Source organism: Tachysurus vachellii, chromosome 11 (assembly GCF_030014155.1).
Source record: "Tachysurus vachellii isolate PV-2020 chromosome 11, HZAU_Pvac_v1, whole genome shotgun sequence".
NCBI lineage: Eukaryota > Metazoa > Chordata > Actinopteri > Siluriformes > Bagridae > Tachysurus > Tachysurus vachellii.
The window spans coordinates 735,001-762,500 of NC_083470.1; the positions used below are offsets into that span (position 1 = coordinate 735,001).

The 27,500-nt window shown below is 40.7% G+C and overlaps 2 protein-coding genes and 1 long non-coding RNA gene across 6 annotated transcripts in view; 2 read left to right on the forward strand and 1 right to left on the reverse strand.

Annotated features, from left to right (window-relative positions):
- Window positions 1-3,159, forward strand: part of lonrf1l (LON peptidase N-terminal domain and ring finger 1, like) — a 9,450-nt gene extending 6,291 nt beyond the window's left edge. For both annotated transcript variants that reach the window (XM_060880800.1, XM_060880798.1), the window contains exon 12: window positions 517-3,159. In XM_060880800.1, coding sequence (XP_060736783.1) covers window positions 517-693 — 177 coding nt within the window. In that variant the 3' untranslated portion in view covers window positions 694-3,159. The remainder of the gene's footprint in view (window positions 1-516) is intronic.
- A 402-nt stretch (window positions 3,160-3,561) lies between these two features.
- On the reverse strand, window positions 3,562-18,060 carry cabp4 (calcium binding protein 4). Of its 3 annotated transcripts, XM_060880802.1 has the most exons (8): window positions 15,276-18,060; window positions 13,921-13,956; window positions 12,869-13,022; window positions 10,140-10,170; window positions 9,348-9,491; window positions 8,954-9,063; window positions 8,150-8,297; window positions 3,562-3,819 (listed from the first exon to the last, which is right to left on the reverse strand). In XM_060880802.1, exons 2-8 carry the CDS (start codon window positions 13,953-13,955, stop codon window positions 3,791-3,793), a joined length of 651 nt encoding a protein of 216 aa, XP_060736785.1. In that variant the 5' UTR covers window position 13,956; window positions 15,276-18,060; the 3' UTR covers window positions 3,562-3,790. The 3 variants fall into 3 exon arrangements, with proteins under 3 accessions (XP_060736785.1, XP_060736784.1, XP_060736786.1); XM_060880801.1 differs by lacking the exon at window positions 15,276-18,060 and having other exon boundaries at window positions 13,921-14,890; XM_060880803.1 differs by lacking the exons at window positions 9,348-9,491; window positions 15,276-18,060 and having other exon boundaries at window positions 10,134-10,170; window positions 13,921-14,890.
- A 1,217-nt stretch (window positions 18,061-19,277) lies between these two features.
- On the forward strand, window positions 19,278-26,704 carry LOC132853867 (uncharacterized). The gene is made up of 2 exons (XR_009649201.1): window positions 19,278-21,041; window positions 25,575-26,704. It is a non-coding gene; the product is annotated as an uncharacterized LOC132853867 (long non-coding RNA).
- The last annotated feature ends 796 nt before the right edge of the window (window positions 26,705-27,500 follow it).

The following is a 27,500-nucleotide window of genomic DNA, read 5'->3' on the forward strand; positions in this document are numbered from 1 at the left end:
GGACGTGTGACGTATCAAGACACTCAGCACAACAAGGAAAACTTCAAGAGTATTCAGATGACGTCACACTATCGTCTCGACTAGCCTCCGGGATTTGCCACGTGCAAGCACCATTCACATTTTCTTCAGGAAATGTACGTTCTAGTTATACATACTATACAACTGAGCACTTGACGGTTTAAAGGGCTTTCTTTAGGGCCCAGCAGTTTCAGCCCCTTATGTACACTGAGCTTAAACACAGGGCTGAAGAGAGCTGAGACAGTTCACAGGCACTTGTTAGTTCTGCTGACCCCTAGTGGATGATGTTGGCATATTCGTGCAGTTACTGAAAGTGTGTGTTTGGGAGTTTAGTCACAGATTATGTACTGTGCTGTTAAAAGCACTGCATTTTACCTGTTACTTAGTGTTTGTGTGTTCTAGTGAGTGACCTCTCTCTCTCTCTCTCTCTCTCTCTCTCTCTCTCTCTCTCTCTCTCTCTCTCTCTCTCTCTCTCTCTCTCTCTCTCTCTCTCCCCAGTCCAGTCCAAATGGTCCAGCTTGTTGTTGGTGGTTATTAGCGGTTCTCCCAGTGGATCCTCGTTATCAGCTCTCGGTTCTATCCATGACAACACTCAGAGAACGTCTGGTTAAGATCCAGCACATCCTTGCGTACTTGCAGAACACTCAACATGAGCAGAACACACATGCACAGTGAGACACAGCGTATGTTACCTTCTGCCCTGATGCAGTGGTAACATTGTGATATCTAATATTAGCACAAGACAGTATTCTCTCACACACACACACACACACACACACAAATACTGTGAGCGTATGTACTGAATGAAGCAAATCCCAAATGCTGATTTTTTTTTTTGTCTAATTTGTAATCAAACAAAACTGAGTTTAGCTTTAAACCTTAAAACTCTGAGAAATAAAAATCAGACTGAATTAGATAGAGATACAGAAACATGTCAGAGCCTGAACGCGATCATAATCCTGTCACCAACACCAGTTCTAAGGAGCACGCAGTCTGCTCTAGAATTATTGGCACCCTTGGTAGGACTTTATTAAGTGAATGAAATTGATCAAAGCGAGCTGAAGTATAGTGGACTTTTATTTCTTGTAGAGATCTTACACACTGACAATTGACTATATAAGGTGACCGACACACAAGCACACACACATGTACACAATTCTTCTACATGAGGAAGATGTGACTGCAGTGCCAATACATCTGGAGCTGAGTGTGTGGTCAGGTATGAAGTAGTGTTAGTTTTCTGCAACTTGCTAATAACAACAAAAATAATCATCTAATAAAACTCCAGAACTGTATTTATCACTACAGCTCACAACAACCTCCTGGATGTGTGCTGATCACATCTTGAGTGTTAATGTGTGTGACATTAACACAAACTTCATGTCCTGAGATTAGCACCTTGTAGACACAGGAAGAGTGTTTGATGGTTTATATACTGTCCGAATGCAGAGTTTTTAAACAGACTTGAATGGTGTTTAATCAGCATCGTTTCACGGACGCTGAACGTTAACGTTAATTCCGAAACGTTCTACTTGACCGATTTTATCTGCTGGTATACTGGTCAGGTCTGATCTCTCTCTCTCTGAGTCGTCATCATCATCATCATCATCACGTTTCATACCACAGAAGAAACACTGAGCTAACAGCAGTGTGATCTCAAACATCAACATGACCCGGGTTCATAAAAAATAAATAAATTCAGCCTTAATTTTAGAAGAAGAATAGAACAGCACATGAACACTAAATAAATCATTTTTACTGTCCAGTTAAACACCACATACAAACTGCCTTACTACAGGCCCAGAGCTTTCCTGATAAAGCTGGAAGCATCTGATCTGTAATCAGTGTGTTAGTATAAATCCTGAGCTTCACTTCCACCGGTTTCATGTTTGTGCTCTAATCTCTTTGGCATGGATGAGTCTGAACTCAGAGCTCATGTGCTGATCATCAGTTCTCCAGCACACAGTCTGACCTGAAACACAGCTGAAATGAACATACACCACAAAGGGTTAAAGGCAGAGAGTAAAGAAGTCTTCCAAGCCTTATAGAGCAGTGGGGTGGATGAGGCACACTGGGGTAACAGACCCTTACACAACACATCAGTTTATTTGTCGGAATAAATCCTAAAATAAAAACCCCACAAGGAAATTTAGAATGTTGGCAAATCAAAACGTCCCACATTTTCTTGTCATGCTATATATTTAATTACGTTTATTAATTTTATTTAAGGGGTCACGGTGGCTTAGTGGTTAGCATGTTCGCCTCACACCTCCAGGGTTGGGGGTTCGATTCCCACCTCCACCTTGTGTGTGTGGAGTTTGCATGTTCTCCCCGTGCCTCGGGGGTTTCCTCCGGGTACTCCGGTTTCCTCCCCCGGTCCAAAGACATGCATGGTAGGTTGATTGGCATCTCTGGAAAATTGTCCGTAGTGTGTGATTGCGTGAGTGAATGAGAGTGTGTGTGTGCCCTGTGATGAGTTGGCACTCCATCCAGGGTGTATCCTGCCTTGATGCCCGATGACGCCTGAGATAGGCACAGGCTCCCCGTGACCCGAGGTAGTTCGGATAAGCGGTAGGAAATGAGTGAGTGATGAGAATTTTAATTACTAGTCGTAACATTATTAATTGTTATATAAGCGTAATAATCATTTAAGATCTTTACTGTAAATCTGAATACAGAGGTTTTTTTTTAAACTGGTAGTAAATTTGGTGCGTCTCTCGTGTACAATGTGACTCTGAACTAAAGAGAGGTTTGGATTTTGTAGCTGAAACATTATCTAGTTAGGTTGCTACGAGAGCTGTGTATCAGTGTGTCTGCTCAGAGGACAGACTTCCACATCCAACTCTTCTCATCTCGTGGTGTTTGTTAGTGTTCTCATTCGTACGTGAGAGGAACGTGAGCTCGTTTCAGCGACAAGCCAAAAATCCACAATAAACAAACAGCTGGAACAAAACAGAAGCTACACTTTGGTCCGAGGCTTCGGTCGTTCTGGATGTTCATGTTGTTCTGAGTGCAAGTTTGTGGTGATGAGATCAGAGCAGGAGAGCAGGACTGTTGTGCTGAAGAAGAGTTTGCGTATTTTCCACACCGTGCAGATGCACTAACACTTTTTGCCTTATTAAAACCATTTAGCATCATTTTTCCCTGTGTAATAACTGTTTGGATTTATTTGCTCTCTGTATGTGTACAGTTTAACAAATCAATTATTTTTTTCTTGTTCATTTTTACAGAATTGTTTTTTTTTTTTGAATATTTATGTTAATTTTAATTTAAAATAAAACTAAAAATTATTCTTAATCCCACTGCGTCAATAAGGCACAACTGACCTCGTTCACCAGGGGGCGCTACACACTCACACACACACACACACACTCACACACACACACACACACACACACACACACACACACACACACACGAAGAGCAGTCAGACATTTCAGTGTACGTTATGGTTTAAAATAGTATTCATAGTAATTAATAATAAAAAAGACAATTTAAAACATTTTATTAAAAGAACATTTAACATAACATTTCAAAAAAGAAAACAATTTTTAAAAACATTTAATTTTACTTTATTTAAAATGCCACATTTGTATAATTCTGTACACTGATTTGAAATGAATACAAATTGTGCCCTTTATTAATATATATGTAAAAATTAGATTTATAATCATTTTACATATAACGTGAATATGTTAAATGTTTTAAAAAGAAAATATTTAATAATGAGGTGAATTTCAAGCTGAAACTTCATTGAAACTGCCGAAGGATCTCACCGAGCTGAGAGCATCATCACGAACTCTAAACAACAAAACAAAAAGAGACAAATACCATACATTACTATATACATATATATAAATACACTGCTCAAGAACAGAAGAGAAGACTTAAATCTCACATTGAATCTCGATGTACGTAATATTCAATTTGAAAGTCTTTATTTATAAACATAATTCATTGAGAACAAATGAATGTGAGACCGGTCGATGAAACCAAAATCATCAACCCCTGGAAGGTTGGACTCAAAATCTCACTGAAAACCAACTGATAATTAAATAATGTTTGGGCCTGCTCCTGGTCCTGGTGAGATGGAGGATGTTGACCTGGAGATCTCCTCCCAGATCTGGATCAGGGCTTGAGCTCCTGGACAACTTGGGGTACTACTGAGCAGCTTTGATACTCTATAATGTCCCAGAGGTTCTCAGTTGATTCAGGACTGCGGAACACGCGGGCTGGTCAATAGCATAAATGCCTTCATCATCGTGCCCCAGGAGGAACACAGGGCCAACTTCACCAGTGTAAGTTCTGACAACGGCTCTGAGGTACCTATCATCCTGGTACCTAACACACTGAGGTCTGTGTGACTCTCCTCCACAGGCCATCACCGACCTACCACCAAACCAGTCATGTTGGATGATGTTGCAGGCAGCATAACGTTCCCCACGGCATCTCCAGACTCTTACCTCTGTCACTTGTGCTCAGTGTCGACCTCCTTTCATCGTGAAGATAACAGGGCACCGGTGATGGACCTGCCAGTCCTGGTGTAAATGCCACTCGAATGTGCACAGTGCTGGGCTGTGAATACGGGTCAAACCTGAGGATGCTATGTGATTTATCCTGCTTGTTGTTTATTCTGCAAGTCTCATGTCCGAGTGTGTAAATAATGTGCGGGAATGTGACATTGTAAACATCAGCTTTCTGCTTCATATTTACAGCCACTAGTCATCTGTACTGAACATTTTTATTTCTCTGTGTTCCTCTCAGGGTTCTTTATAACCACAAGAGCATGCTGCAGTGTCTCTCCAGATTTTGTGATTTAGTAGCAATTTCTCCATCAACAGCAAGTTTATTCATTCAGAACAGGCTTGCACGCATCTCATACAGCCGACAAGCATTATTAGACATCGGCCACAATTACAGATACGGGCTTTCAACTAACTTTGAACTCCCTCGGGAAATCGATCGAACACCGCGGACTGCTGATCCAGCTCGGCCGACAGCGAGACCTCAACGCCGGCGCCGAGACCGTAAACAAAGGAGGGGGAAGCGAGGCGGTATCAGGGCTAGGTTAAGGCTAAACCCGCATCAACCATCGATTCCAAGCGTCTTCCTTGCTAATGCACAGTCTCTCGCAAACAAAATGGATGAGCTGCTGCTCCGGATAACATCACACAAACGGATTAAGGATTGTAATGTCATGATTTTTACGGAAACATGGCTCAACGACAGCATTCCCAGCAGCGCCATTGAGCTCGGGGGTCGCAGTGTTTTTCGGGCGGACAGGACGGCAGAGGACTCTGGTAAGCACAGAGGTGGAGGCCTGTGCATTTATGTTAATAATTCATGGTGCACGGACTCTACTGTTACTGAAAGTCATTGCTCTGTTCATATAGAGTATTTGATGATTAAGTGCAGACCCTTTTATTTACCGAGAGAATTCTCAGCCATTGTTGTGACTGCGGTGTACATTCCGCCGGATGCTAATGTTAAGCTAGCTATGGAGGAACTGCGTGCAGCTATCAGCAAACAGCAGTCTGCACATCCTGAAGGAGCTATCGTTGTTGCTGGAGATTTCAACCACTCCAACCTGAGATCTGTTTTTCCAAAATTTCACCACAATGTCTCCTGCCCTACCAGAGGGGACAAAACACTGGACCAGGTATACACAAACATACCTAGGGCATACACAGCCATTCCGCTCCCCCACTTGGGTCAATGCTTTCCTAATCAGAAGCCGTGGATGAACCCTGAAGTCCGTCTCCTGTTGAAAGCAAGAGATGCTGCCTTTAAATCTGGCAGTGCAGAGGATTACAACAGAGCCAGGGCCAACCTGAAAAGAGGCATCAGGAAAGCAAAACTCATATTCAAACTCCACTTCCACTTGTAGAAGAGCACTTCCACAACTCTGACCCCAGACGCATGTGGAAAGGCATTCAGACCATCACAGACTACAAATGCACAGCTCAACCAACCAGCAGTGCCTTCCAACCGGACGAACTCAATCACTTTTTTGCTCGTTTTGACCAAAGCACAGGACATTTCACCTCAACCACAGACTCTTCTACAGCTTACAGTCCACTTTCACTCTCAACAACGGATGTCTATTCAGTGTTTAGCAGAGTGGATGCACCAAGGCAGCTGGCCCAGATGGCATACCGGGACGTGTTCTCAGAGCATGCGCTGAACAACTGGCACAGGTTTTTACTGACATTTTCATCCTGTCAATGGCCCAAGCCACAGTTCCTACATGCCTGAAGACCACAACCATCATACCTGTGCCTAAGCACTCAGCTGCCGAATGCCTGAATGACTTTCGCCCAGTTGTACTCACCCCCATGGCTATGAAATGCTTTGAGAAACTGGTCCTGAATCACCTCACGGCGGGCCTCCCACCTACACTTGACCCACACCAGTTTGCGTATCACCCGAACAGGTCAACAGAGGATACAGATTCCACAGCTCTTCATTCAGCTCTCACCCACCTGGATAAAAGCAGCACCTACATCAGAATGCTGTTCATTGACTTTAGCTCTGCGTTCAATACAGTCCTCCCCACTGTACTGATCACTAAGCTCAGTGACCTGGGCATCTGCACCTCCACTTGCAGATGGATTCTGGACTTTCTCACCTATAGACCTCAATCTGTTATGTTAGGAAACCAGGTATCCTCAACCCTCATTCTGAACACTGGCGTCCTGCAGGGCTGTGTCCTGAGCCCACTACTCTACTCCCTGTTCACCCACGATTGTGCTCCTCTGTATAACTCCAACATCTTCATCAAGTATGCAGATGACACCACCGTAGTCGGCCAGATCGACAACAACAACGAATCGGCTTACAGGGAAGAGATTCAAAACCTGTCAGCGTGGTGTGCCAACAACAACCTGACCCTCAAAGCCACAAAGACCACAGAGCTCATTGTGGACTTTCGGAAATCCAAAAGCAGGAGACATCTACCAGTTAACATCAACGGAACTGAGGTAGAGCGAGTCTCCAGCTTTAAGTTCCTGGGAGTTCACATCTCTGAGGATCTGTCCTGGCAGCAGAACACTTCAGCTCTGGTTAAAAAAGCACAAAAACGCCTGTACTTCTTGAGAAGTCTCAAGAAATCTCATCTGTCCCCGGGGATTTTAACGAGTTTCTACCGCTGCACCATGGAAAGCATCCTGACCAACTCCATCACCGTATGGTACGGAGGCTCCACTGTGTGTGAACGTAAAGCCCTGCAAAGGGTGGTCAAAACCGCCCAACGCATCACTGGCACCCAACTACCTGCCATTGAACACGTTCACCACAGCAGATGTCTGCGCAGAGCTCACAACATTATCAAGGACTCTTCACATCCCAGTCATAAACTGTTTAACCTCCTTCCATCAGGAAGGAGATACAGGAACGTACGCACCAGAACCAGCAGGTTCAGGGACAGCTTTTTTCCATCCACCATCACACTACTGAACTCTACACTACACCGCTAGATCACTGCAAACAAACACAAAAACAAAACACTGTATATAAGCTCTGTACAATACATGAATATATATATATATATATATATATATATATATATATATATATATATATATATATATATATATAATAAAATATAAAATATAATAATATATATTTATATATAGTAGTTTATTCAGCTTGCTAACTCCTTAAATGCCATAATCTTGTAATCTTATAATCTTTCACTTAGCACCCTCCTCCTCAGTGCCATAGCCTTAGAACCATTTCTGGAATTCTGTAATATTTATTTACTGTATATGCTTTCATATATACCACCTGCTGTAAATATGCTATATATTTATCTGCACTTTTGCATGACTGCTACATTTTGCACTTCTGGTAGATGCCAAACTGCATTTCGTTGCTGTGTACCTGTACAATGCAATGACAATAAAGTTGTATCTATGTATCTATCTATCTATTAGCAGCATTTATAAAATGCTGTCAGTTAAGTGATCTTGTTTGGGTCCTCCTAAACAGATCTGATGCTACAGATGCATCGTCTTGGTAACAAGCCTGACTGCAGCTCAGGACAAATCCACAATCAATCCAAAATCCATGGCCTGAGTGATCTCAGATGACCTCAACACCTTCTCTGTGATTTCTAATCACTGTTCCTCACCATCAAAGTCCACAGTTCCGTCTCCATTGAGGTCGATATCAGACAGAATCTCCTCCAGCTCCCCTTTCTTCAGCTTCTCACCCAGCAGTGTCTTCATCGACTCCTTCAGCTCCTCATAGCTGATCCTTCCATCTCCATTACAGTCAAACTGAGAGAGAGAGAGAGAGAGAGAGAGAGAGAGAGAGAGAGAGAGAGAGAGAAAATTACAAATATTGAACTATCTACACTCAGGATATGTGTTTAAATCAAGCGCTTGTGTTTTTTGCTCCTCATTAGAGCTGGAATGTGGTTCGATATCAGTGAGATTTATCTTCAGTATCAGAGCCATGCTTAGGGTTACAGTGGATCCCGAGTCCGTCTCTGGAACACCGGGATCAGGACAGGGATAATTCTGGATGGAACTCCAGTCCATTGCACTGCTTCGGTTCTGATCCAAACCAATTTCAGGCAGTGATCAATAGATGATAGTCTTTTCCAGCCCTAATTTTTCCTACAAGCATCTCGGTCAGAAGAAACTCCACTAACAAAAGAAACCTTGCACCTAAAGATCACCAACAGGAACAGATGGTACTCTGAGACATGACTAGCATTCAGAATCATGTTACAGTTGACAGTTAAGTAAAACAAATAAGTTTCATCATGAACTAAATTGTCCATATCTAAATTTGAATTTGGTGAGCCAGCCAGGAGCAACATAGAACCTGAGGATATGAGCTCCTCTCATGTGCTGCTCCTTGTGCTATCATAGTGTCTACACTGGAATGTGAGACTTTACAGCTGCTAATGAAGCAAAAGTATTCTCACCTGTTTGAAAGCACAGTGCAGCTCTCGCATGCCCACCATGTGAGCCGTCTCCATCAGCATCCTCGGACCCATGAGCTCACAGAAATCATCGAAATCTACATGACCGCCCCCTATGCGTGCGTGCACACACACACACACACACACACACACACACACACACACACACATTACTATGTGTGTAATGTATTTTGTTTATTTATGTTGTTTATTTCACATAAAGCTTTAAGTTACAATAAGCTATATGATGAAATCATTCTATCATAATCCTCATATAGTGATCTGATAGTTATGTCAATAACAGAGGAAAGAAACAGTTCATCTTGTTGATAATCTTGTTATTGGCATCTGAATCACTCACTCACACACACACACACACACACACACACACACACACATTTCATCTTGATCTGCTGGATGATCTCGATCAGCTCCATCTCTGTGGGCATGTACCCCATCGTCCTCATACAGTCTGCTACATCTTTATAGTGCAGATATCCGTCCTGATCGTAATCGAACTCCTTAAAGGCTAGCTGCAGCTCTACACAACACACACACACACACACACTTTAAGAGTTTTGGTCTAAAATTCCTTTAAACATCAAATATGTTCAGATTGAATATCTGCGTGACGCTGGTGTGATGAAGTGGAGTTACTGTTTTACACCCTGAAGTTGATTATGTTTCTATAACATCAGATTGTGTCTCTGTTCTCTCAGTTCTAAACACTCGTCCCTCTGCAGTCTCTCTTTATTCTCTCTCACAGTTAATAAGAGAAAAATCTCAGTTTGTCATGTTAGTGAGAAACTGTAAAGAAGTGTCCTCTGTCCTGAATATGTGGAGAACTTCCAGCTTCACCTTTGACTGTTCCACAGCACTGACACTGGAGACTCCTTCACTACATCATACATTTTTAAACTGTTTATTATCAGTAGAGTTTGTGCTGTTCACGTTCCTGTGAAAGAGCTGTTGCATTAGAGCGAGAGAATTAATACAAACCTGTGCTATTGTCCCAGCTGCTGTTCTAGAGAATTAATTACCTTCTGACCAATCAGAGTGCAGGACTCAGCAGCACTGTGCTGTTCATATTTTAAGCAATATTTTTTTTAAATAAAGCTTTTGGCTTCTCCTCACATCCCTGCTGCTGTCAGCCAATAAAAAAAACACACTGTCGCCAACTTACACTCACCATCCAGCTCCTCTGGCATCAGCTTTCTATCCTGTCATGAGAGAGAGAGAGAGAGAGAGAGAGAGAGAGAGAGAGAGAGAGAGAGAGAGAGAGAATGACTCAAACAGAAACTAAATATGGAAATCATTAGAGTCCCAGGAGATGTGGCCCATAAATATTCACTATTTACCACCATTCACTATCTCACACACACACACACACACACTGCACGGTAGCTCAGCACATTTATTTTGTTCTTTGTTTTCATATAGAAACGCTAAGAAGCTCTGGAGGCGATAAATATAGTGAGATAGAGACAGGGAATTTATCAGAGAGAAAAAGTGAAAATATTCAGAGACACAAAACAGATGAGACACACACACACACACACACACACACACACACAGATTGTCTAATTGGATAACACCATGTCATACTTCGTTGTCCCTGACGTCAGTACAAACACATGCTGTGACTAACATGATGAAATAGCAAGAGTTTCCACAGCGTGCGTGCATACACATACACACACACACACACACACGCACACACCATCTCAATACCACCACATGCCACTTCTCTCTAATCCCCACTTCCCCTCTTCATCCTGTGTAGCTCCTCCCCTTTTTCTCCCAGTGTAGTGTGTTTCTCTTCAGTGCAGCACAGCTTCATGTGCATCCTGATTGGTCGACATGAGAGGTGTGTACAGTTGTGTATCCTGAAGCCTTTTTTTTTGGAAATTTAAATAAGACTTTCATTTCAGTATTGATGTATTTATTCTATTCTATATTTCTGGAGTTTCACAACATCAACTGAATATTTAATTGATTATATATTTTATTTATATACAGTAATTAAACATAAACTAATTGTTCTGTTTGTTAGCTCACTAATGTGGTAATGTAGTTCACAAGAGTATTAGGTAATAATTTAGTAAAAGATAAACTTCAACCTACAACGAACAAAACGACCTGCCCACCATCACTGAGACTTTAAAACTAAATAATAAGGATGAGTGACGTCACATTAACTGGAATATTTTGTCTCTGTTTGTCTGCAATAAAACAAAAAATGTCTTTTTGACTTTTTAATAAAATTTGTTATTGTCGTAGGGGGGCACGGTGGCTTAGTGGTTAGCACGTTCTCCTCACACCTCCAGGGTTGGGGGTTCGATTCCCGCCTCCGCCTTGTGTGTGTGGAGTTTGCATGTTCTCCCCGTGCCTCGGGGGTTTCCTCCGGGTACTCCGGTTTCCTCCCCCGGTCCAAAGACATGCATGGTAGGTTGATTGGCGTCTCTGGAGAATTGTCCGTAGTGTGCGATTGTGTGAGTGAATGAGAGTGTGTGTGTGCCTTGCGATGGGTTGGCACTCCGTCCAGGGTGTATCCTGCCTTGATGCCCGATGATGCCTGAGATAGGCACAGGCTCCGCGTGACCCGAGGTAGTTCGGATAAGCGGTAGAAAATGAATGATTGTCTTTTTTTGTAAACTATCATCCAAATCGTTTGTGCTCAAATGTTCAGAGGAAAAACCTTTAAGCAGAGCAACAGATGGATTACATTCAGAAACTGTACACACACACATTTAAATAAAAATCAAAAGTAGCAAAACCTTTTAATCCCGATGACAAATATATGGTTCTTATAAAGAAATCACACACACACACACACACATACCAGTTTTCATTATATCATGTCATTATTTTGTGTTTCAGACTCACTCTGGATGTGTGATGAGACTGACAGTGATTCATCATCACAGTTATTAATACGCTTGTAATCGTCTTATCTTTCAGCCTTGCGGATAGGAAGCAGAGTGTTTAGATGTCACTCACACACACACACACACACACACACACACACACACACACACATCTATTTGTCTTTTCTGACTGCAGTCACAGACATATTGTGTAACAGTCTTTAAAGTTCAGGGCAGAGCCCTTAGTTTATTAGTTTATAGGATGTTGTGTTGTTAACCACATGTTCAGTGCAGTCGTCTTGTCTGTTTTTGGTGTCTAGTGTTATTTTCTTGGTTCTGATGAGAAACAGTTGAAGCTTTAAAAAGATTTTTTTAAAGTAGAGAGTTAAACAGAAATTAATTAACACAATAACTGGTGTGAAATTGATCATTTAGTTATATGATTTCGGTTGTGTGTTAAGCTTAGCATCATGCTAGCATCTGTCTCAGATTAGCAAAACGTGTAAGCTTTGGGTCACGGTACTTAACCCAGAATGACCCCTGATATGACTCAGAATTCACATTAACACTCAGATGAAATTAGAATAACGTGGGTGTGTTGAGATGATAACCAGCATCTTCCAAACTTCCTACTATGTTGAGTAAGTGGCATTTTAACTAGTTCCCTTCATAGCGCTCATTTATTAACAGATACCGGAAGTAAGATTGTGAATTTATGTGCTTTTGTTAGAAGGATGCAGTCTGTGGAAGAACGTTACGAAGTGCGACTTGTGCTGCATCATTCACTACAGTGTGGATTAATCTACAGGCTGTGAAGAAGTAACACAAGTTCAACAACTTTTCGGTTCTGCATCCTGAGATGCGTCGTGCACAAATTAAACCGGCCGCTGAATATTAAAACACTATGGTGTACTGACAGACTACTTAGTGGGGCAATGCAGCTCTGACAGGACTGTAAAGGTGGCTCTTATTGTTCATATCCAAACTCTTCATTCAGCTTCATTCATCTAAAACAATGTTCTTTCTACACCTCCGTAGTGACCTGCCGTACCTGTCCGAACAGCGTGTTCAGGAAGGACGTGTACGCCGTGACGGAGCTCTGGCTGATTTTTCTTTTCTGATTCCCAGCTTTCGGGTCTTTAGTGCTGCTTTTCAAAGCCGAGCGTAACAGAGGATCTGAAGGGGTAGAGGAACTGGAGGAGGAACTGAGGACAGAGAAAGTGTTTGCTCTTACTTTTGGACTTTCAAGGTGTAATTTAACACTTCAGCCTTAAAGGCGGGGTCTCCGATTTTTGAGAAATGTCCGAATAATAAACAAAAATCAAAACAAAAATAAAAACAAACGTGTAGCCAATGAGCATGGGGGTGGGGGGGGTGGGGTGTTTAATGCGCATGTGTGACATTAGCAGAAAGCGGTTTTAACATTGACATGGAGGATAAAAACAAAGAAAGAAAGTGAAGAAAGACTTACGATAAGGTAAGAAGTAGGACGTGTTAATATAGGATCAGCTTTCCAGCGCTGGAGAGAACTGAAGGAGCAGGAAGTTGGTCACATATTCACAGATTGGAGTTTCCTGAGTCAATAACTCCTGAGCTAAACGCTGTTACTACACAAATAACACCTCTTTTCTATCGTAGTAATGTAGAGACGCAGCTACAACCGTGTTTTGTGTAGTAACAGTGTTTAGCTCAGGAGTTATTGACTCGGGAAACTCCAATCTGTGAATATGTGACCAACTTTACTTAAGACGCCGAGGCGCTTTTTTCCTTCTCGATAGGTGAGTAACGTTGGTTTTGCTTTGTTACACAGAACTAATATATGCCTTTGTCCTTTACATGATTATGCTTGTGTGTCATTTTTGCTTGTTTGTTTATCTGCAATCGTATTGTTCTTCCCTTCAGCTATGATAAAGACACGTTTCTTTCTGTTAGTTGCCTGGATTACGTATGTATGTGTGGGGTGGAGCTATCGATACAGGGGTGGGACCCATTTGGGTTAGGGGCGTGTTTGTTTTGGTGATTTCAAATGTCAACATTGGCTTTCAAACATCGGAGACCCCACCTTTAATGAGCTTAACATAGTTTGATTTTGAAATGACTTACTTTTGACTTGTGGATGATTTACTCCTCTGAGACATGCTGAAGAAAATAAATTCAGATATTATTCCTTGCGAGATGTTATTCATTACACAGAGCTAGAATGCATTGTGTTACCCAATCATGATATAGATTTAGATCAGGAATTTTAAAAGTTTTTTACATTATAAGGCAAGTTTTTTAGCTACAAATTTGCTAAAGTATACAATGACTATATAACACTACACAACACTACACTACTATATTATGCTACTATACCATTCTATACTATTCTAATATACTATATTACTATACTATGCTACTATATTATACCATTATACTATAATACACTACTAAACTATGCCACTACACTACACTACACTACACTACTATCCTACACTACACAACACTACACTACACAACACTACATTACTACACTACACAACATTACACTACACAACACTACACTACACTTCACTACACTACACTACACAACACAACACTACACAACACTACACTACTATACTACACAACACTACACTACACTACACAACACTACACTACACTACACAACACTACACTACACGACACTACACAACACAACACTACACTACACTACATTACACAACACAACACTACACAACACCACACTACACTACACAACACTACACTACACAACACTACACAACACAACACTACACTACACTACACTACAATACACAACATTACACTACTATACTATACTATAAACACTTTCCTACACAAACAATAATGCCTAAACTTTGTCATATTTTTCTCCTAATCCTGCCTCTGCCTAGTTGTAGTGATTTTAAAGACACAGAGCGACAGAAGTCTGGTATAATGACTAATGTTAGCTGATAATGTGTAATAATGGCTTTCTAACTTTAATTAGCTTTTGAAACTATTTTCCTTTTTTTTTAAATAACAGGACGATATTAATGCACCACACATGCTTCCTGTCACCTCTTTTAATGAGATGACTGCATTCTCAGAACTCGCTAATGATTAAACAGAGACTAGAGTCGCCGCCAGTCAGAACGGCCACCAGAAACAATCTCAATCCCTAACAGCATTAATTAGAATAACGTATTAGAGGAGACAGAAGCTAATTACAAAACTAACCCTACTGTAAGAGGAAAGAGGCTCCAGTGTGATGTATGTTTGTTCTGCTACATTTAACATGGCTGCCTTAAAGCGAACAGTGTGGCTATGCCTTGATTGACATGTGCACTTCAAATGTACAGCACATACTATAGAAATGAAAGAAATAGATTGTGATGGAAAGTTTTTGAGAACTCTAATCAGATTTTTCAGTTCATGATCCTGGACATGCTCATGGACATGCTCATGGTGTTCCTTACCTTCAGGTGTAGATAACTGATGTCCCTCAGATGAATATTGTTTTCCCTTCGTTGCTTCTTGCTAATTCCTCAAACAGATGATAATCTCTTCTTAACTATGGCTGGATTATTGAAGGGTTTGGATTATGTCATGTGACTGTCCTTGTGAATGTGACAGTCTAGGACAGGTTGTGTTCCAGCACGTTCTTATGCACTTCTGTTCACTTCTTCTTGATTGGCGATCCTAAAGGCTCTTTATCACTCAGGGGATTTATAGTACTTCACTAGTAGAACTTGAAAAAAGATGTGAAAATTATTCCACTCTGAAATATGGGCAGAAAACGGGTTCTAAATAAATGATCATAAAATCCTTAACATTGGCCAGGTTTCTGTCATCAATGCTTCATCCACCATTATATGATGGCTACTGAAACCAGACTGGATGTGCACCTCTGACCATCACATCTACTTCTCCATACTGGTAGAGGTGAAGGTTGGAATGAAGAACTCGAGAGTCCTGCACTGAGCCCTGACTGAACACCATTGTACTGGAACTGGAGTCTCCTCAACATCCCGACATCAGAGTATGATCTCACTAACGTTCTTGTAGCTGAATGAACACTGATCCCCACAGTCACAATCCAACATCTGTGGAAAACCTTACAGAGAGGTTAAACAGTAAAGAAAGGAGAATAAATCTGGAATAAAACGATCATGAACATATGGGTGTAATGGTCAGGGTGCACAAACTTTCACTTTGTAAGAGAGTTACTCGGGGTCATTTACATTTACATTTACAGCATTTGGCAAACGCCCTTATCCAGAGTTCATTAGGTTACAGACTTAAGATACCATGCGTTTTTGTTATTTTTTTATAATTTGTTTTTGAATACACACTTACAACAAACAGGGAAGAAAGTACTTGTTGAAGTGTTTCATGAATACGAAGGTCTTCACTCGGCGTTTGAAAATATCCAGTGACTCAGCTGTCCGGACCTCTAGGGGAAGTTCATTCCACCACCTTGGTGCCAGAACAGAAAAGAGTGTTGTAGTAAGCTTGCCTCTTACCCTGAGAGGTGGTGGGACCTGTGGAGCAGTGCTGTAGATCTGAGGGTGTGGGGTGCAGTGTGAGGAGTGATGAGGGCTTTAAGGTAAGAGGGAGCTGGTCCAGTTTTGGCTTTGTCGACAGTCATCTGTATTTTGAATCTGATGCGTGCAGCTACAGGAACCCAGTGGAGGGATCGCAGCAGCAGGGTGGTGTGTGAGAACTTGGTCAGGTTGAAGACAAGTCGTGCAGCTGCATTTTGGATCATTTGCAGAGGAAATTGCATTCATAGGTAGACCTGCCAGCAGTGCATTGCAATAGTTCAGTCTTGAGATGAAAAGAGACCGAACAAGTACCTGAGCAGCCTGTGTGGAGAAAAATGGCCGAATCCTTCTAATGTTGTAGTCTATTGTTACCCCAAGGTTGCAAGCTGTGAGTGAATGGGAGATCAGATCGCGATGCAGGGATATTGCAAGATCATGACCTGGGGATGAATCACCTGGGATGATCAGCAGTTCTGCTAGGATTGATGAGCCATCATCCACGATGATATTTCTGCCAGACATGCTGAGATCCGATCATAAGCTGTGGTATCTGAGGGTGGGAAATAGAAGATAAGTTGTGTATCATCGGCATAGCAGTGGTAAGAGAACCTGTGAGAGGAAAGTACAGGTACTTTCTGTAGTACAGGTACTTTCTGTAGGTACCAAGTACTGAGCCCTGTGGGACACCAGTGGAGAGTCTGCGTGGAGCAGATGTCGCTCCGGTCCATGTTACCTGATATGAGCATCCTTTGAGGTAGGAAGCAAACCATTCCCAAGCTAATCCGCAAATTCCAAGACTCCTGATGGTGGACAAGAGAATCTTGTGGTTGACCGTATCAAACACTGCTGAAAGGTCGAGGAGGATGAGGACAGATGAAGCTTGGCAGAGACATGTAAAAGGGCTGTCTCTGTTGAATGTGTTGCTTTAAAGCCAGATTTCTCCATTAATTCAGAATTAATTAATTTTAATCTTATATATCTACAATTCAGTAGTTCAGTCATATTTATGAATCACTTTAAGCAATGGAGGTTATAACAAAGCAGCATTACAGAAATCCAGATATACATTTCAAGAGGTCAGCAGAGGCAAGAAAAACTCCCTGTGATGATATGAGGAAGAAACCTTGAGTGGAACACAGAGAGTGGGATTATAAATCATTATAAACACGAATAGTGTGATTATAAATCATTATAAACACTGAGATTGGGATTATAAATCATTATATACACTAATAGTGTGATTATAAATCATTTCTGTTTACTGTTTATTGCCCCTTGTGTATTTTTTGTACTTTTTGTATTGTCTTGTAACCTTTTGTCTGCACTGTCTTTGTCCTGCACTGTCTTGTCTGTCTCGTTTGTCTTGTCCTGCACAGTTTGCACCAAGTTGCACAGTTGCTCTTTATGTGGCTAGGACTACTTACAAGTCCTTAGCCCTGTGTTTGTTTTATATAGCACCAAAATCCTGGCGAAATGTTGTCTCATTTCACTATGTACTGCAACAGCTATATATGGTTGAAATGACAATAAAAAGCTTCTTGACTTGACTTGATTATAAACACTGAGAGTGGGATTATAAATCATTATAAACACTGAGAGTGGGATTATAATTCATTATAAACACTAAGAGTGGGATTATAAATCATTATAAACACTGAGATTGGGATTATAAATCATTATAAACACATGAGAGTGGGATTATAAATCATTATAAACACATGAGAGTGGGATTATAAATCATTATAAACATTGAGAGTGGGATTATAAATCATCATAAACACATGAGAGTGGGATTATAAATCATTATAAACACATGAGAGTGGGATTATAAATCATTATAAACACATGAGAGTGGGATTATAAATCATTTGTTCCTGTAAGCAATCCACTGACTTTAATATGAACAGTAGAAAAAAGGTCTGATTTGTAAGAACCCAACAGAGTAGAATTAACATATGATGGCTAGCTTCCTGTTTTTGTAGCTGTTGCTGCACTGCTGCACTGAGAGATGTGTGTGTACAGGAGAGGATTACGCCAGCAGTAGAACTGTGATTCATCCAGTGTTTGTGCAGAAGAGTGTTTATTGTCTGTTGTAACCACAGTTGTTTTGGCTACACACTGGCAGCACTACTCTGTTTTAGGAGCAAATGAAGTTCTCAGTCCTTCCACTAATTTTAGTCACTGATGCTCTAGTTGCTGTTTGTGTGCTGGATAATGATGTTGATGATGATGGTGATGTTGAGGATGATGATGACGCTGATGTTGGTGGTGATGATGATGATGATGATGATGGTGATGATGATGATGTTGACAATTATGGTGATGATGATGATGTTGACAATGATGGTGATGATGACGATGATGTTGATGATGATTTTGACGATGATGGTGATGATGATGATGAATATGATGATGATGATGATGTTGTTGATGATGGTGATGATGATGTTGTTGATGATGGTGATGATTTTGGTGATAATGATGGTGAAGATGATGATGATGATGTTGATGATGATGGTGATGATGATGAAGTTGACGATGATGATGATGGTGAAGATGATGATGTTGACAATGATGATGATGATGATGATGATGTTGATGATGGTGATGATGATGATATTGACGATAATGGTGATGATGATGGTGATGACGATGATGATGATGTTGATGATGATGTTGACGATGATGTTGATGATGATGAATATGATGATGATGTTGTTGATGATGGTGATGATGATGGTGATAATGATGGTGAAGATGATGATGGTGATGATGATGATGATGATGATGATGATGATGATGATGATGATGTTGACGATGATGATGATGGTGATGTTGATGATGATGAATATGATGATGATGTTGTTGATGATGGTGATGATGATGGTGATAATGATGGTGAAGATGATGATGGTGATGATGATGATGATGATGATGATGATGATGATGATGATGATGTTGACGATGATGATGATGGTGATGTTGATGATCAACACTGATATGCACATGTATGTTGAGACATGAAGCCACATGAATTAGAACCGGTTTGTTCTTGTTTGTGTCACACAGAAAATCAGATCTGCATCTTTTGGGAATGTAAACATTGTCCTAAAAGGAATGACGTCACAGCAGGTTGAGCTCCGGTGCACTCATGTGGTTCTGACTGCCCCGAGTTGTGGTGTGATGTTGATGATTCTGAGTACAGACAAACCCCATGGGAATTGAGCTTGTCATCAATGCTAAATACATTTACAGTGTAATTTTAGTCCTAATGATTAGTCTGAGGTTCACACACAGCATTGGATTTCATTACCGTAGCCTCTCGCTGTTCTGTAACACAATGCTGTTAGCATGGACATCCTCATGAACATTCAGAGATCAGAAACCATTTCAGATTCATGAACATTAAACCACATTCTATAATTCAGATCAATCACACTTTCAGGGCTAACTGAAGGACAACCTGAAATAAAAACAGACCTTTTAACTGTTTAGCATGTCTTTGGTCAGCCTGTAAACCTCCTCTGTATTGATCACTTTAATTACAGAATTCTCCTTTGCCTGTATTTTCTGAGCACTAAGCAATAAACAACCTTTCACATCAAGCTGTGTTTCACGCTACACAACGTCAGCTATCGTCTCACAAGACAATGCAGAGTCAGCGTGAGCTAGCGGATCGCAGCTGCGTCTCTTAACACTTTTACTAGCCAGTCAAATCCTGATAAAACTTTATTCCAGAAGTATTAGAGCATTCAGGGGTGTCAAGGAAGTGCAGCAGTGTGGAAATGACAAACAATTGGTGTGGATGTTCATGAGAAGAGAAACGTTTGAATTCATCTACATTATTTATCTACAAAGTTCTACTGTCTGTATTGTATGTGTGGCAAAGAAAGTTATCTTCTTCTTTTTCTTCTTCTTTTCCTATCCAGACATCCTCCTTCACTCAGAGACCGCCCACATATTGTCTGTAACAACTTTCTTTCTTCTAAACAACTTTCACATGTAAAAATGCTTCAGTGATCTCCATCTAAACCATCAGCTCAGACCAGACATGGGGTTCTGCAGAAGTTCTGCTTCACATCCATCTGACTGTGGAAACTTGTTTAATCGCTACCACGAAGTGACCGAAACTATAATAAACCTGAGCAGTGGCACGTAATGAAAGCCTGTCATGAAGATTTGAAGAATATTAATGAGAACATTTAGTTCCACTTCAGTGTGTATGCTTCTGATTAAACCACATCATTTAACCTCAGAGCTACAATTACAGCAAAGTTTAATATTATATTACTATAACATTTTATGTTTCAGATGATGATGATGATGATGATGATGAGGAGGAGGAGGAATTGTGTGCAACGATCTTAAATCTAGAACAAGACCTGAGATTTTTATTCCATATTAGAAGAATTCAACGGCTTTTACTGGTGCAACTAGCAAATCTAGCCAGTTAGCGTAGACATAGCATCAAGTCTAGACATTAAAATTAAGATTTAAGATCCATTCATCGTTATATTTCGTGTTGTGTTTGTTTCCCTACTTGTTATGTTCTTATTTGGTACCTTTTTCTTTTCCTTTTTTTTTTTGTTTCTCAGGTCCAGATTGTTTGTGTATGCTGTGGTGAACATCTCTCTTCTAATGAACATCCCTGGGGAAATTTTTAAAGTTTATTCTTCCATCTCTGGATGGTGCATGACGGTAAACACACACACACACACACACACACACACACACACACACACACAGCTGCAGTGATGTAGCTCCATGTTCACAGTTAAATGGTGGCTGAATGGAGCGTTTAATGCAGTGTACAATGTTTCATCCGCTTACGGCCTGCAGGAAGAATCTGTCCTTAAAGCTCGAGGGAAATAAAATCCCTGATTGCTTCATAATGAGGTTAATGTTGGATTGTGGTCTGGATATGCAGTACAACTTCGGATTAATTTCTGTGTCTAGTCACTTGAGCAGTGTAGCAGATCTGAGGTTCTCGGTCTGACTGACAGCTGTCAATCAAGCCTGCTCATATTTGGCCACGCCCACCTATACCTGTTCATGTAGTTCATGAGGTGTGCTTTAGGACAGTGAGAACTTATTTTTTAATAAGTTGTAGCTGACTGTGTAGCTCATCGTTATATGTTCATATTCTTTTGCTAAAGTTTCTGCTTTCTGTTTTGTAGAAGTGTACAGATTGAGTGTTTCAACAGTGTTTTATTTTTAGTTCATCAAACACCCCGTCACCGCTGTGAATGCTGGAAGTGAGGTGTGTTTCTTTTAGGCGTTTCAGCAATAAATAAAAGAACATGCACATGCTCTTTTATAAAATATCATCTGTTCAGCAAAATAAAAAATAAACTAGCCCAGTTTTGCTCCATGGACTGAACTGAGCCGTGAGTCCTGAGAGATTACAGCAGCGAGATTGCTTGTTTTCTTCCTTTTGTGCTCTTTGACAGAATTACAAAAAAGTCCAGATTGTAATAAAATTCACCACATCAGCAGGTCTGCGTCGGTGTCGTAAGCACAAGCAGGAGCAATGGAGTGAAAAAACTCATTTTACCCAACAAAAGGGTTGCATTTCATCTGTTATTAAAGCTCTGTGTTCAGTGGTGGTGTTAATGAGGGACGCTGCTATCAAAGCACTGATCAGTGTTTCATTTCCTTTAAATATCCCCAGTGTACAGATTACTGACTCCATCAAGCCAACATTATATTTCAGTCAGATTGAATGTGTTGTTCACCCATGAATCCAACTGGCTTCCTCATCAGTGTGTCTGCTCCTACAACACAGCATCACTCTGCACACTACCTAGTGCCCTTTGTGTAGTGGACGAGCAGCAAGTGAGAGTCACCTGATTTAGGAAACTGTAACTTCATCAGAATTAATCTTTGATTAATATATTGGCACCCTTTGTTACCATTAAAACACTCTCTTCATGTCTTATGTGTAACAGAGACTCACAGAAACATGAGATGTGGCTAATTATAAAAAAAGTACATTTACATATGATACATATTAGGGCTGGGCAATAAAACGATAACGATATGTATCGCGATAGACACGTGATCGATATCAATAAAAAATGTGTTTGATAAAACGTGTTCGATATTTTTTATTCTTCATCGGAAGAAAACAGAGGTTGCGAAGCAAGTTTGGTCGCATTAACAAAGGCACTGGTAACCTAGCAACTTGGGGAGTAACACTCTAATATCCAATCATGTAACAGTATCATGTTTGGTTGTGCCATATCGTTGTCTTGTGCTGGTCTGCTGGATTCCTCTTCAGTAACCGGCGACTGATAAGCAGGAAATGATCCGCATCGAGCGAGGAAATTGTAAATAAAAGAGGAAAAGTCAGCGCACCAGTACGGCAGTTTATTGGATATTATAAGTATGACCATAGTCACCAGAAGGTGAACAGCTAGTGAACTTCCTAGCACTAAACTTGCACTAAATTCTCAGGTTTCTCTGTTTATATTTAACACTTTGCACTATTTTATTACACTTTATTAAGCATTTCTTACATTTTCTTTCATTTTGCACCTTAAATGTTAAGAGATAATTGTTAAGTGTTCATTGTGACTTTAGACTTATGTTTACATTATAATTATTAGAGTTTTCCTGCTTGTTGACATTTCTGTCTTAATAACTGAGGGGATTACGATCAGAGGAAGGTTAAGTTTAAAACAAAAAGGTTTAAATGTAATATATTTTTCTCCTGGTCCTTATTTTAAATGGGTCATAAAAAATATCAATAATTATCGATATCGACCGATATGAAACACTGATATCGTGATACAGTTTTCAGCCATATCGCCCAGCCCTAACACATATAATGCACAGGATGCAGATGAATGTTTCCTGGAATTTGATTGTGTGCTTTAACTCTCTTTATTTGAATATTTTGTCTTCTGCTCAGGTAGGATTCTGACTTTTGTGTACTATCTGCTAAACTCACTTTGTTCTAGAGTTTTGTGATTTGAATTTTGTTATATTCTGTACCATTGTAGAGCTTATAGTGTTGGTCTTTGCTTAGTTGTTCTCTCAGCTGATTAATCAGGAGTAGTTTCAGTCTCCGTTAAGGTGTGAATTGTGGGCAGGACTTACTCATTTAAATTGAAGGTTCTCCGCTACAGACGCTAGGTTTGTAAATATCCCTAAAGTATCCTGGTGTAATTATCTCTAAAACCTCTAACACATTCTATGTAAGTGTCTAGAACTGTGATGATCTATTTTACCACAGCACATCTTAAATCTCACTCTTGGTTGACTGCAGATATGTTCCTCAAACCCATCTCTGTAGTCACTTGTTACTGTCGCAGACGCTGTCGTCTACAGAGCAGAGGTCACATTTCCAGTAACCTCGTCTACCCTCCTCTGTTGTGTGAGTCTCAAACAGTGGTGGTAGGTGGGCTCTGGAATTGTCAGTCTGTTATAAGCAAAGCTGATTTTATCTTGGCTTTAGCTTCCTAATACTCCTTTGATTTTCTGGTGCCAAATAAGACCCGGATATCCCCACAGAACACTGCTACACCCGCTGCTCTGTACTCTGCCTATGCTTTTACTCACCATGAGAGTCGGGCAGGGGTGGTGGTACAGGTCTACTGTTGTCAAGGAGATGGTGTTTCACATCTCTCCTCTTGCCTCATTTAACCGTCTCCTCTTTTGAATTTCATGCCATTTCAGTTCTCCAAACTACCTTGTCATCATTGTTGTCTACTTCCCTGCAGTGTCGGGAATTGGCCTGGAATTCTTTCTGTTTGGACACTAGGGGGACATTCTTGCAGTTTGTTTATCTGTGCCATGTGTCTTTGTTTTGTTTTTTTGTATCAGGCGTGTTAGCCCCGCCCTTTTTTTATCCGTCCGCCTCTGCACACCTGTTCCTTGTGTTTCAATGATAGTCACCCCTATTTATACTGGTTGTCTTGCATCTGTATCTTGCTGAGTCCTTGTGTTTGTGTTCCTGTGCTTCATGTATCTGGTAGGGATGCACCAATACCACTTTTTCTCTGCCGATCCGAAACCAGCGTTTGCCGGTATCGGCCGAAACCGATACCGATCTGATATCTGTGTTCTTTTCTACCTTTAAAACTAAAGAATGTATACAACTCGCTTATTTATTAAGATTTATTTGTTTCTGGCAAAGGAATACAAAAATGCCCTTATTACTGGATGAAAAATGAAAACACAAAAAACCTTAAAGTATTAATGCAGTAGCAAACAGTACTTTTAACAGTTAGTGGTATAACAATCTAAACTATATATACTGCAATTATTAAATTAAATTATTTTCTGAAGAAAAGGCAATATTTTAAAGTGAATCTTAAATTAGAACTCTTGAAACACGTTACACGTATTAAACTGTAAACCTTGCACCCAAATGAGTGACATGTTTAACGAGCTAAACTTGCCTGTCTGTGGCAGGCGGTTGTGCAACATATTTCCTATAAAATTTATTATATTTATTTTCATTAATGCAATTTAATATATAAGTGTATTTTTATTATAAGTTTAAGCAATAGTCTATGATGTTTGCTGTTCATTAATAAACCACCACGGGCATGAGCGTCGGAAGTAAATAAAAAGTGGGCGTGTCCTGTCCCACCCACATATTATGGTTCCGACGCCCATGACCACGGGTATCGGATTAGGATTGGTCACGCACCACCGATACCCGATCCACTCAAAATGCTTGGATCGGCGTTGATACCGATCAGTACATCCCTAGTATCTGGTTTCCTAGCGTTTCTAGCCCTTTGTTATTTTTGTTAAATAAACCTCCTTTTACGTTATCCCTGCAATTGGGTCTGTAATTTTATCTGATAAGACACCTGCCTTCCCTGACATCCTCGTCCCCTAGGAGACTTCTTGGTAGGAATGGACACACTTCTCAGTGCTTTCTCTGCCGACAGCATTCCTCTGACAGTGCTTGGCGATTTCAACCTGACTATCAACAGCTACCTCCCCACACACAAGGGTGGAAATGTCCTGGACCTGATTTTTACCTGTCCTTCCCTAGCTACAGACATGATTCTTCTGTCTATCTCTCACAGAATAATCTCCAAGAAGGGGAGTGTCATCTGCTCCACGCAGACTCTCCTCTGGTGTCCCACAGGGCTCAGTACTTTGTCCTCTTTTCTCCCTGTATACTCACTCTCGAAGTTATTTCCTCACATGGGTTCTCTTACCACTGCTATGCTGATCATATACAACTTATCTTCTCTTTCCCACCCTCAGATACCACAGCTTCTGATCGGATCTCAGCATGTCTGGCAGACATATCATCGTGGATGACCGCTCATCAGTTGAAGCTAAATCCTAGAACCGCTGATCATCCCAGGTGATTCATCCCCAGCTCATGAGCTTGCATTGATCTGATCTCCACCTTCAGCCACAGCTCACAACCTCGGGGTAACCATGGACATGCAACTGTCCTTTTCCTCTCATGTTGCTAATGTCACTCACTCATGTCGGTTTCTTCTCTACAACATTAGACGGATCTGGACGTTTCATATGTGCTGCAGCTCTGTCAGGTTTCCCTATGAACGCAATTCATTCACTGCATATGGTCTAAAATGCAGCTTCATGACTTGTCTTCAACCTGCCTAAGTTCACGCATACCACCACACTGCTGCGCTCCTCTACTGGCTTCCAGTAAAATGGACCATACAACTAGACTCTTTTCTGTTCTGGCACTGAGGTGCTGGAATGAACTTCCACTAGTGGTCCAGACAGCTGAGTCACTGGATGTCTTCAAATGACGGTTGAAGACCTACTTATTCATGAAATACTTGAACTCGCACTTTGTATGTGTTTGTGGGTTTTTTGTTTTGATTTTTATAAAATAAGTTGTTTTAAAAAGTTTTAGACTCATGCTAACCGAGTGAACCAGAGTTAATATTCAATGATGGACACTTAAGCACTTTTGTATGTTGCTCTGGATAAGAGAGTCTGTCACATGTTGTAAATGAGTTGTGCTGTGATGTTTGGGGGGAAACTCTATTAGTAATGAAGACCAAGTTTATTTTAAAGCTCACTCGCACTTTTTTTTTTACACACAATCCATCATTTTAATTGTTGTGAGGCCATGACATGGACATAATGATTGGTCAGCAAGGTGGCAGCAGCTCATTAACACTTCATTGACCCTTAACACTTTTTCACTCTTTACCTAAGTTGTAGTCAGTTCCTGACCTCTGGGCCTCGCTCTGTTTCTGCAGCTCAAACCTCCAGCTTTAAAAAAAACTTTAGCTGAGGTTTCATTGTCCTCACATACATATACTGACAAATCCCATCAGCCGTGTACCACGTGCACTCAAGACATGGAGTCACGTTAACCACACACAATAAAAACAAAACTCTATAAATGGCAGTGCGGCATGAGTGAGTTTTTACACAATGTACACAAACACAGGAGTGAAACACTGGATTCCCTGCATTTCATTTGTAAATTGTTTACTAATGCATTTGTGATTGTACAGAGGGATAATGAAGGCCATTATGGCCTTAACACACACGCACGCATGCACACACACACACACACACACACACACACACACACACACACACTTCAACTCATTAAACACACACTCTCAGTGATAATCCACTTCCCTTCTCATTCACTAATCCCTCCCTCCGAACTTCACTTCACTGCTTTGTCCTTACACACACACACACACACACACACACACAGAAAGGTAGAGAATATTGTGACTTTATATACTTTAGGAGAGACGTTAAGACTATACGCTTTATAATCTCGTGTTATCTCATCCTGTCCTCATGACATCATCAGTGTTTTTGCTATAGCACATGAAGAAATGTCTTTTTTGAACTTTAGAAAGTATTTTCTCTTCTTTGAAAATTAAGGACAAAGTCAAAAAGTCTCTCATATATATATATTTTGCCATTGTGTCTTTTTTCCTTCTATATCTCTTTTGGCCCATTTACGAATCTGTCTTTCATGTGGTTGAAAATCCAGAAGTCATTCTGCTGATATCAATCTACCCTTGTTCTCTTTTCATCTTTCTGTCTGTCTCTCTCTCTGTCTGTCTGTCTGTGTCTCTCTCTTTCTCTCTTTCTGTCGCTACTGAGTCACCTTCATTCATTCATACCCCAAAGCGAAACTCTGACACACTCCATCTCTCCATTTAATTATGGAAG

Coding starts and splice junctions, on each gene's coding strand:
- cabp4 (XM_060880801.1), bottom strand. CDS start 14,003: ATGAATAACATCTCGCAAGGAATAATATCTGAATTTATTTTCTTCAGC. Junction 10,171..12,868: donor TGAACACGCTGTTCGGACAG/GTACGGCAGGTC, acceptor CTCTCATGACAG/GATAGAAAGCTGATGCCAGA. Junction 9,064..9,347: donor CCAGCAGATCAAGATGAAAT/GTGTGTGTGTGT, acceptor ACGCACGCATAG/GGGGCGGTCATGTAGATTTC.